This window comes from Glossina fuscipes, unplaced genomic scaffold (genome assembly GCF_014805625.2).
Source record: "Glossina fuscipes isolate IAEA_lab_2018 unplaced genomic scaffold, Yale_Gfus_2 28, whole genome shotgun sequence".
Taxonomy (NCBI): domain Eukaryota; kingdom Metazoa; phylum Arthropoda; class Insecta; order Diptera; family Glossinidae; genus Glossina; species Glossina fuscipes.
The window spans coordinates 7,876,126-7,887,934 of record NW_023998423.1 but is presented as its reverse complement, the minus strand read 5'-3'; the positions used below and the strand labels follow the sequence as shown (position 1 = coordinate 7,887,934).

The following is an 11,809-nucleotide window of genomic DNA, read 5'->3' as shown; positions in this document are numbered from 1 at the left end:
AGCTCAGATGGTAGAGCGCTCGCTTAGCATGTGAGAGGTACGGGGATCGATGCCCCGCATCTCCAGGCTTCTTTTTATTTTTTTTTTTATTTTTAATATCCTAACATAAACTAGGAATAATTGTATTTATAAATATCTTTCGTTTCTTAGTGTACTGAACACCATAATCACTATCTTACGATACTTTCGTTTTATTGCTTCTCTTTAAAATGAAAGGTTTATAATATGAATGGACTGTAACTAACTTGCAACTCATACACTTACCTTTGTATAAGTGGCCCCACCGAGCTCAGTAAAAGCAATTAGTAAGAAAGTTGTATTCGTCGTGGAAACTCACTATTTCGAGCATAAAAGATTCTCAGTAAGCGGATGACGACTATTTCTACACTCGCAATTATTTGTAAAGGATGATGTCCAGTGGACCCTAACAACGAACAAAAAATCTTTAAGATTCTACTATGAGATTTTTGTGCCTTCTTTACTCCATGTTTATATCTGCCATAGTCATTTATTCATATCATTCAAGAAGTGACTCTACTTTATCAGAAAAAGTGTATTAAGTATCTACGAGGACGAGGTAAAAAAATCTCGGTCCGATTATAAAAGGTCGTTCCTACAAATCCCTATCAGGTTCACATTTAGTAGTTAGTGCAGTGTTGAATATAAGTCTCAGCTTAAGTGAATTACAGGTTGAAGTGTTAAAGTGTTATGACTGATAAATGGGCTAATAATCTGTCCTAGTTTTTTTTTACCTCATTAGCAGGTGTTTAATTTTGAAGAAAAAACGTTATTCTCTTTTATAATCCAAATGTCTTCACAGCTGTTTTTGATTTGCGTTCGCTCTACCGTTCGTCAGCTAATCGATGGGGAAAATTGCTACTATAGTAATATAATGACTTAATATCTTTTGCTTTTTACTCAGTGTCTACTTCTTTAAGTCAGTTAAGAGGTACAGTAGGAAGGATACGTCAATTTGTCATTATGTTTATGATAGAGATTTTCGATTATGTCGTTTTTAATTTTTTCTCACAAAGAGTTACTAGATTTTGTAGACAACACGTGTCACTTAGAGAGCTGCCAACCTAAGAAGAAGGTAAACCCTTCCACTCTTTCGGATAAGCCCACTCAATTTCAATTAGAGAGAGAGAGAGAGAGTGGTTTAACTTTTGATGTAAATGTTTACAGACGCAGTATGGCTATATTAAATCATTGGCCGTTGCCAGGAAACTTCGATATATTTACGTCAACGAGCGAATAATTAATCTTTCTTACTGTTTCACTTTTTCCGAGTTGGCATAGTACTTATGATTGGAGAAAAATTTCTTATTAGTATGAAGTCTGCTAACGTCTCCGGAACATCAGTCAATGGCAGATGTTTTCTTTATGCATGTAGCAAGCACTTCATTCACTTTAGTCATTCTTCAATAACAGATATTATTGTCATATATTAAACTCGTCGATTTAGTTATAAAGATTGAAATAATATAAAAAGATACAAAGTTCGAAATCTAATGGATATCTTGCTAGCGGACAATTGTTAAGCAATGTTTTCGCGAGCAAGATTCCGACAGAGTTAATATGACGAAATTTGCGGGAAATACTTCCCGTGGAAAAAATTGTAAGTTGATATGATGAACCTTCTGTAAATTAATTTGTTTCAACCAAGTCGAGTTCGTTGTTCGTTGTTGTTGAGGGAAAGCCTATGTTTCCGAAAAAGAATTCGATTATTAAAAAACGGAATGCTATTGAAGTTTTAGCTGTTCAGCTTTTTAAAAAGGGGAATAAAAAAATTTCAGCGGATGGTTCTTAAATCGCATAACATTCGTAACATTAAACGGCCGAAGCCATACCACGGCCTAGGTAAGAGATAACGATAAGTGAAACAAATATCGTGATATTTGCTTCAGGATCATTTTGATCAAGGCGATAATTAACGCATCGCAGACTTTTTTAATCATTTCTAGTGTTTGTGATGGAACGCAGCATGCAAATGGATTGCTCGTTTCTTCTCTGCAAATTTCGTTGTTGAAGGTGTGCCGCGCTATGGTTGATCAATCGTGGATAAATTCTTTGAGCATGACATCAACGCGAGTAAACCTCGATGTAATTTTTATTCCAATTGAATAAACAGTAAAAAGGAATTGGATTCCACTTAGGTTTGCAAATCGCGTGGGAAATGGCATCAGGATATACGTCAAAAGTCTGTGAAAATGTTTTCGAATATTGACAGCAAACGTCAGATAGTTTTTCCTTTACATAAAAAAAAAAAATAGATAAACACTTTTTGAAACCCTTTAACTAATTGTTGTTGGAGTGTTGTTGAAGTTAAGCTTGAGAGCGTGCTTTGCCTGGTAAAGGAGAAAACTAAAAGGGAGAGAGAGAGAGAAAGAGAGCGAGAATGGAATGATTTTTCTTGTTTTTGATTGGAAGCGAGATAAGAGTTATCTTGAATCAGAAACAAATTTATGTTCCGCGTACACAAGCATATTAGATAAGTTAAAAAGTTTTAAGACTGTCAAGCACAGCACAAGTTATGTCGTGATATACGTTCTACTTTAGCTGGACATCTCAGTCGAAGAAAGTTTATCCCTAAGTTATAAAATAATACGTTGTGTTTTATTAGAATTCGGTGCCGCCAAGAGCAAACTTACTGTCAATGTAAGCGTCTTGCTAAGTGAACAAACGAATGACTTGCGAATTTCGAATATTTTTTTGCTAACAAGTGTCGAAGAGTAAAAAACAAAAGGAATATTGTGATCGTACGCGGGAATCTCAATGATAATCTATATCTCTCGACTATCTGCAATCATTACACAAGGAGCGATATATGTAGGGATATGTTAACTGTGGCGTAAATTTAGAGATTAAATACCATCTGTATTTACAAGGCATCCAATACAAGCAATTTATCGGTCATTCTGCACAAAGGCTCAAACAAGACTTGAAAGCGATTTAAACCTGAAGATTCGAATCATTCCTTATCCTAATCACTATCGAGAACTATGAAATATACTCATCGCAAAGAAATTCTTACGGACATGAAAGCGACAGATGATAGTTAAAATTTGTCGATTAGGGGCCGATCTCGGGAACTCGGTCATTTGTGCTCTCAAATTTTGAACTATTCCGAAAAAAAGTTGCTGACCTTACAAACAGTTACGGACGTATTCGAGCTACCCAAAACGAAGAGTACGTCCGTTAATGATTAACTAAGAGCACATAGATGAAATGTCAAATTTTTGCTTACTTTAGTTTTTTTTTGACGATCGATGGACGAATATTGGGGTAGATGTGTGTTAAGAGAACTAATAAGTTTTAATAATATCTTGATGCTTAGTTCTGTGAGTGTTACGAACTGAATGAAAAAATTAATGTAAATCCATTTACTAGCTGACAGCGTAGTAATAAATAAAAGATAAAAACCGTTATGAAAATTATTATGGTGTTTGCGCGCGCAAAATGCTTGAATGTTTCAATTAGTTCTACTTAGTATCTCGAAAGCGATAGTTAGAAATGAAATCAAATTTATAATTATGTAAAATGTATTTACTGCAAAGTGTTTACAAAGGAAAATATTTATTTATTCGACTTTACAGAAAGTAATTATACCCGTGACGTTTCCCTATTTCTTACTATGGGTGATGAAAGTCCACAACCATTTCGTCGTGAACGCAACTTAAGCAATCGAAATTTTGCTAAACGTAACTCAATTCATCATCAATTTACTAACGGTAATCTTAGTTCATCAAACAACTCGTTTGATAGACGTAAGCTAATAAAATCTAATAAATGTGAAGCGAAAGAAATTAACTCAATTATTAACCACAAGTCTGCAAACAATATGGCTGCAATCGATATTGAGATTGATGATGACGATGATGATAAACGCATTGAGGTCGAGCGTTTAGCTAGTGAAGGCGAAACAACAGACCCAGCCTTATTGGGAGTACGTCAAAAAGTATTAAGATTTGAACATTTTCAAACGGATGAATGCAAATTAATAAAAAATTATAAAACTAATCTAATTAGTGATCGTGTGAATAGAATAAGAATTTTTGATAATAGTAATGATAATCAGTGCATTTTACCTACGATGGGTGCAGAATTAAGTAAAGAATTATTTGCTTCACAAAATGTAAGCAAAGAGAAATCTCCCGATACTGTGGACGGTGATAATGTTGCAAGTAATGAAAAGACAAAAAAGCGCAAAGAATCAAAATTTTATTACAAATGTGAACAAATTGTAGCTGAAACGAGTAAAGAGGTTCCCAAAGAGTTCGATAACAACATACAAGATAGAAGCCTACCGGTCGACTTGAATAGTTATGTCTCGGCTGTAAATATTTCGCTGTTAACGCCTCCATTTAAACATTCCATAAGTCATAGTGCCGAACAATTACTGGAAGAAACGGCTGCAGAGACAAATCAAGATTTTGTTAGGTAAGTTGAAATCGAAATTAATTGAAAATGAACAACATATTTAATCGCGTATACATATATATGCCTATAATGAGAAGTGTGACAGATTTCGATGACAATATGATACGTACTTAATTACTGTTTTAGTTCTTAACACTTGTCAAGTATGACTAATCATTTATTTTTATATGAAAAATATCTCTTCTTTTTCATAATAAAAGCAAAAAAAAAATGTTTCTATTTTAAAATCATGCGAAGAGTTTATGACCGATTCACAGAGCATATTAACATAAAACAGTGTCTGCTTACTTACAATTGAACCCCTTTTCTCATTTCATGCTTCTCTTTTCTTTTTTCACATTCTCTCTCTTACTTTCATCTCTTTCTATATTTCCTCTTTCTGATAAGTAATCTTCCGATTTCATAAACAAACTTAACGCAAGGAAAAGAAGTAACGTTTACGGTTTAAGGCTTGACTAAATGCCTTATTGCATTTTCAATAAGTCGGACAGGGAATACTTGATCTTCCATTTGTTCTCTCAACCTCATCCTATCATATCTCACCACACAGAAGCGAAGCTGTCAATAACCGCCAAAATGGTATATGAAACGATTTCAATTTTTTTTACCAAGTGTTGAATTATTCGCTGCTTGAAATGATAATAAAATAAGTAGGAACATAACATACCCTATGCCACATCGCCTAGTACAGTTATTCGCTCAGTTTGGTGATAATATACCAAAAACTACGCATTATTTTCATGCAAAGCCTTAATTTCTATGAAAGCCCGCATATTGGAATTGAATGGTTTGGCAAATGGATTTTCTCCTCATAAAAGAGTCTGCGTTTCTTGATCGCCTTTATTAGTTGGGTTAAACTAGACCTATGTGATTCGAATTTCCTACCGTTAATTTTATTTGTTGAAATACTCCTATGAATTATTAACGGAGTGGGGGAAAAAATAGACACCTGTCGTTCAAATTAGGTCCACTTAATTTTTTTATTTAATTACTGTTACGAATAAATTTTCAGCACAGCAAAATTAGCAATTACGCTTTTTCGTAAGATAAGCGTTTACGTTTCATGAGAATTCTTATATGCGGTGGTATCTAAAAAATAGAGCTACGTGGCCCAAATGGGGTAAGGTAGATTTCTTTGTTAATTTACTCAATATGCGCCAATTTTCACCATCAAATATTGGAAATGCGATCTTTTCAGCGTATAAAGCTTTAGTTTCCGCAACCGGTCCAAAGTTTTCACACCAATTTAGACTGCTGGAATATTACTATTTAGTCACTTTTGCTCAGAAATTTGCAGAATTGCAATTTTTTTCCATATAACGAGTTTTCACAAAAGGACGTTATGGTGGACCGATCCGAACCATTTTCAATATTTTTCGCCCTCTGCCCAAGGTACGTCATTGTGCCAAATTTCATCAAAATTTTGCAAATATTGTGATCTTGAACTCAAAAACACATAGGCAGATATCAGACGGACGGACAGACAGGCAGATTGACGAACAGAGAAGCTTCCGATTCGATCGTTATAATAAAATATGGATCGACCATAAGTCCTTCGTTACATAGGCTCCCATTAAGTTACTACAACTTGTAACACAAGTGAAGGTGTAGGATATCAAAATAGTAATTTGAAGGTTACCGCTTCAAAACTTTCGCTAAAGGAGAAGCGTAATTTTATTCGAGATTTGAACCGTTTGCAATGTCGCTGAAATGTTTGATAGCCATGAAGGATACACTTAAGATAATTTAATATATCAAAATATGTAAGAAAGTTATATTTGCCTAAAGCCGAATCCCGCGCACCAACCACTATTAAGGTCTTTAGCGCCTTATGTTTTATTTTATTGCGATAAAAGAGTGAATAGGATAAAACTTCCTACCTTGGTGTTCGCCTTTCTTTTTACTATTATGAAATTAAACTTACTTTTGAAATATTTCAATCTGTCTGTCTGCGCAACTGTGTAGTATTTGTGGTCAACTTCCTCCAGTTAGTGAAAATAAAGATATCGCTTATAAATTTGGAAGTGACTTACACTTTTCTAAGGACACGCCCACAACGCCCCCACGCTTATGCTGCAAAAACTTTTTGAAAATAGAAAAAATCAGCCGCGCCCACTTCATTTTATAAAACATGAAAGTTTAACTCTTTCACTTTTTTTTTGTCGTTTTTAGCATAACGTTGACGGGTATAAGAGATTCGATCATGACCGAATATAATTTTCTTAATTGTCCTTTGAACATCTTTTATGGTTTTTAATTTTTTTAATATATTTTTTCAGAAATTATCGTTCTAACGTGAGACCAAAGACTGAAATTATACATTTAACCACACCACGCCTAACCGAAGCCCAAAAATCTAGTTCTTTATGTAATAAAATAGGGTAAGTCAAACGATATATTATTTTTATTTAAACATGAGTATTTGAAAACACTTTGCCTCAAATAAATGTGAAGTCCATTATTTAGGCGGGCTTTATCGAGCTTTGTTTTCAATAATCAATCCTTTTCTCGTGTGTATGATATTCTTAAGATCACATGAAGAGTTCTTTCACAAATGCCCTCAAATTAGAACGCAGTAAAAATGGTTCTTTATGAAGAACGCCCCGTAAACCGTAGCGAAGTAAAGATGTCCGCTTGAAAAAATTCCCCTTCTATAAATAAAATTTTGAAAGTACCTTTCGATATAAACATTTTATAAAAAATTTTCAAAGATGAGTTTTCCCTGATTGATTTCACTTACTCAGGCTACAGCATGTACCATGGAAATTAATTCCTATTTCTGTTGATAAATTTCTCAATAGGGATGATATGATTTCCCCGTGAACTTACGGCCATTTTTTCTATACCAAAATCGTGCTATCTTGGGTTTGAACAAAAATAGAAAAAAATATATGGGTCAACAACGATGTAATCGTTTACGTATTGAAGTATTTAGTGGGCTTTTGATAATTTACGAATCTTATCGCCATAGTGTTACGAGTTGTTTTATGCGCATTTTCCTTACACGATTTTTGTATGCCAACAAGGCAAAGGAATCTTCGTCCAGGCAAGTGTTGCTGGCAATTGAATGTCGTCGATTCCAAGACGTTCTTAATTGAGTCAAACTTGATGAAGGATTTGAGCGAAAAATTAAAGCCAGTGTATCATCGTATCATAATTGGTTGATTTTTCCTTGAAGCAAATTATTTTCTTAGATAAGAGTTTGTTTCCATATCAGTGTCCTGGCATCAGTCAATCCTTGGCGTATTCATAAGATACTTTTGGATTCCAGAAAAGTGAACCTTTGGTGTGACATTAGAGCTGGTAGCATCATCCGTGAGTGGTGTTGCATTTACCATGCATGGAGAGTGGTATAAACCGATACTGATGATATTTTCATATTCCAAATGGTGATCTAGACAGTATCTATCTTTAACAAGAGAAAGCTACGTACCCTCCAGCATTCTAGATAATAGTATTATTCCGTGATAAGTTTACTAATTGGGAATAATTTCAAGGAGATCCGATATCGAATCCAAGAAGCTGCCATTTAACACCCTTTGGTTTCCTTCTCCTAGGATTAGTTGAAGTCGTTTTCCTACGCGAACAAACTAGATTCGCTTTAGATTTCAAGTTCGAATTAGAAACCAGTGTTGAAATTAGGGCAAATTTTGTGAATAGGATACTCAGAAATTAAGTTCACCGGGCTGCATTCCTTCAAGTCAGATCGCGAAGTACATTTGAATGAATTTGAACTCGAATATATTAGACAAACGGAAATTTCTGTTCGCTCCGGATGCAACGAGATTCAACAAGTATACGCGTATTCATTTGACGCAAAGTTGCCTCTCCCTATTAATAACTGAACGTATAAATGCTGACCCAGCAAATGGTCCCTAAAACGAAGATTTTTTAGGTTAGCATTAAGGGAGAAGTGATCGAGTGCCCAAAGCTCTTGATAAAGTTCATTTACGTCATTGTATTTTGTATGAAGTTCAACAAGAGGAATTTATGGAAAATCTGTCGAACTATCCTATAAGCTATCTTCTAGATGTTTTTTTTTTATCGACAAGGATACTGTCAAGATCATGCTAAACCAAACTTGTGTTTTAACAAAGACGGGGATGGCAGAAAGGCTCGACTCATGTCAACAAAACATTTCGGACCCTATTCGGAAACTAGGAGTTTGCTTTATTCAAAAAATGGACAAAACTTTCCGATAGACCTATCATCTTAAAAAAAAAGTCTACTTTCTCCTAACTCTTCTAGAGTTTGTTTTAACGGAACAGTGGATGCCAACAGCCAAGCAGCCGACATAATAGAGAGGCGAAATTGACTTAAAATCCTCTTCTGTGTGAAAAATTGTGTATATTTTATTGAACACATGAGAATAAGATTGATTTGTAAATACTACCTTTAAATGGGCTTATACTAAGCCCAGGCTTATCTTATAATTCGTGCAACTTATTTCTCATGATTAGCGATAAATTAAAAAAAAAAAAAAAAAATACTTTTAATCTCACCTTTAATCCTTTTGTTATTTAATTTTTAACAATACGACGTTAGCCATGATGAGGAGGAGGAAGAAGAACCTATAGAATTGCGCGATAAAGGCTTCAAATCGGTGCAGCCTATCTTAGATGAATTAATTAAAACGGAAGAGACATATGTGGAAAATCTCTGGCTGGGTATTAACAATTATGGTAACGTATTTAAGCGTAAAGATTTGCCAGTTGGATTAAGGGGCAAAAAATATGTCCTGTTGGGCAACGTGGAACATTTGGCTGAATTTCATCGTGACGAATTTCTACCTATGCTCAAACGGAATCGTCATGACTTAAAAAGAATATTCGAAGAATTTATTGAATTCATAGAGGTGAGAAGCGGCTGCGTGGAATATATTTAAATATTATTTTTGTTTGTTTTGTTTTTTTTTTTTTTTTTTAGCAAAATTGCTTTTATGGCTATGTACTGTTCACCATGAACAAGAAGCGTTCGTTAAAGCTGTGTGATACATATAAAAACTACTTTAAGGTGAACTTTTAAAATTTTTTCAAATTTTTGTCAAATTTTTAATCGATAATGTGCTTGGAAATATTGAAACAGATGATACAAACTGAATTGGATGATAAATTGGGTATTAATAGCTTTCTAGTACAACCGATACAGCGTATGGCTCGTTATCCATTATTGCTGCAACAATTTATAACGGTAGACGAATTAAATGAAAATTCTTTATTTCATTTGAATTAATTTGTTTTTTTTTTTTTTCGATCATTTCAGACCTTATTTAAAAATTGTGATTATGGCATGAAACCGGTTATAGAGAGCTGTTGCCGTTTAGAGAAAAAGTTCCGTAACCTTCTCGTTACCACAAATGAATCAGAGATAATTAACGATATTGTTTGCTTAAATGAAAGTACAGAGGTGTAGTTCTTCATTTCATTTCTTATTTACTTGAAATTTTTCAATTTTATCTCTTTTTCTTGTTTTTTTGTTCCCATTAACAGTTCAATACTTTTTATCAAGGAAAATTTCGTAAAGTTAGTGAATTTCAAGTGTATGATCATTCATTGAAACGTAGTTATCGTTCGAAAGTTTTCATATTTGATAAGTGTATCGTTTATACGGAAATCAAGGGTAAACAATTGATTTTTCATGGACGTTACCCTTGTGAGCATATTGGCATAATAACTAAGACGAAATCTTTCACTCTATACTACGATCAACGTAAGCAACAGGAATGTGATTTTATTGCTGATCCTATACTTATTGAAACTTGGCTGGAGTTAATACGTGAAATGATTGCATCGTATGCTGAAGAAGAGCGTCGAAAACTTAAGGAGTTACATTCACATGACCATGGCGAGCATATATATCGTAAACCGGCTAATTTATCTCTATTTCGAGATTCAAATCGATTCAGCTCTGACAGTGGTATCGGAAATATATGGGCCTTGCCTAAGCCAGAACACGAAGAAGCTGTCAACAATCGTACAACATGGTATGCGGTGACGTGAACAATTGTTTCTGCCCCCCCACAAAAAAAAAAAAAAAAAAAAAATTACAGTACTTTTCTTACTATAGGGTCAGTCACTGATTGCACGCAAAGTAATACCAAGAAATGAGTTGAGTTTGTTTGAAATAAAAATCCAATGTAAACATAAATAAATGAAAACAATAAAAGCTCCAACATAATATAAATAAATCAAAAAACAAATTATAAAGAGAAGTAATATTGCAGTAAATATTTTCATCTATGACTTCATATTTTTACTTATATACCTGTAGAGAGTTTTACAACTTCATAGATGGGCGCATACGAATTTGATTACAAATCTTGTATTCACCCTATATTTATGGTCAATGTCTTTGGTGAGTCCGTGCATTTGTCTGTCAATACTATAAATAAGAACAAGCACGAATGATTTAAATTTGGTCCACCTAACTTTTATGTCAAATTACTTTCATGAATAAATTGTTATCGTGGAAGATTAGTAATTAGGCTTTTTTTCGCATATAAAGATTCGGTGTTCGCAGGAGGGGGTTCAAAAAAGTACACCCACCCACCCAAAATTTTCACATCAATTTGGAATATCGAGATACTATTACCTAGCGACTTTTGTAATTTTTTTTGCGTATCACGGCCTTTCAAAATAGTGTCTTAGATGGGGAGTGGTCGAAAAAGTAGACCTATTTGAAATATTTTCGATAGTGTTCGTCCTAGAAAATTGGGACCTGTAGCTTCAACAAAAAATACATCGACAGATAATAGGTGGACAGACAAGCCTAGATGGATTCGGGAAATTATATAATAACAGACGTGGCTATATTTAGCATTCGTGGGTGTTACATATGTCCGCACAAAATTACTACGCCATGCATCACAAGTGGTGTAGGATATAAAACACCTACTGTAGCCAGTAAATAAATCAGGAGGGACGATTGTTTTCGATAAAATTTGAACTTCGACTACATATCGATCGATTTTGATCTACATATACGCCAAGATCATCTAAGATTTCAGCGAGATCAATTTTTAATTGTAATGAAAAGGAAATTTCATCTCACCGAGCTAGTTGGCTTAGCTTGAGTACAAGCACAGTAGATATAATAGATTTGTTTATATCCCGTAATCGTAAACAGGAACTTCGAATCGATGCGCCAACCATCTCAAAATTTCCTTCATAAGAATGAACTTGAACTACAATCTTTTTTAATCATCTTGCTCAAACTAAGTTTTTATACCTTACACCACTTATGGTAGAAGCTTGTATTAAGTTTGTGCGGATTGGGTACAACAACCGAAAGGATTTGAGAGAGACCCTCTTTTACCTTTTATTACACAGAATCAGTTCAAACTAATATATATTAACAGTCGAGTTCAATA

General features: G+C 34.1%; 1 protein-coding gene across 9 annotated transcripts in view; it reads left to right on the top strand.

Annotated features, from left to right (window-relative positions):
• Positions 1-10,611, top strand: part of LOC119636597 (pleckstrin homology domain-containing family G member 4B) — a 17,465-nt gene extending 6,854 nt beyond the window's left edge. For 7 of the 9 annotated variants that reach the window (XM_038032059.1, XM_038032060.1, XM_038032061.1 and 4 more), the window contains exons 2-8: positions 3,597-4,440; positions 6,720-6,821; positions 8,986-9,295; positions 9,367-9,453; positions 9,526-9,630; positions 9,703-9,846; positions 9,930-10,611. In XM_038032059.1, the coding sequence (XP_037887987.1) occupies positions 3,635-4,440; positions 6,720-6,821; positions 8,986-9,295; positions 9,367-9,453; positions 9,526-9,630; positions 9,703-9,846; positions 9,930-10,439 (2,064 nt within the window). In that variant the 5' untranslated portion in view covers positions 3,597-3,634 and the 3' untranslated portion in view covers positions 10,440-10,611. Of the gene's footprint in view, positions 1-3,596; positions 4,441-6,719; positions 6,822-8,985; positions 9,296-9,366; positions 9,454-9,525; positions 9,631-9,702; positions 9,847-9,929 lie in introns of those variants that run through there. The other 2 variants (XM_038032063.1, XM_038032064.1) reach the window with 2 other exon arrangements.
• Positions 10,612-11,809: the final 1,198 nt, after the last annotated feature.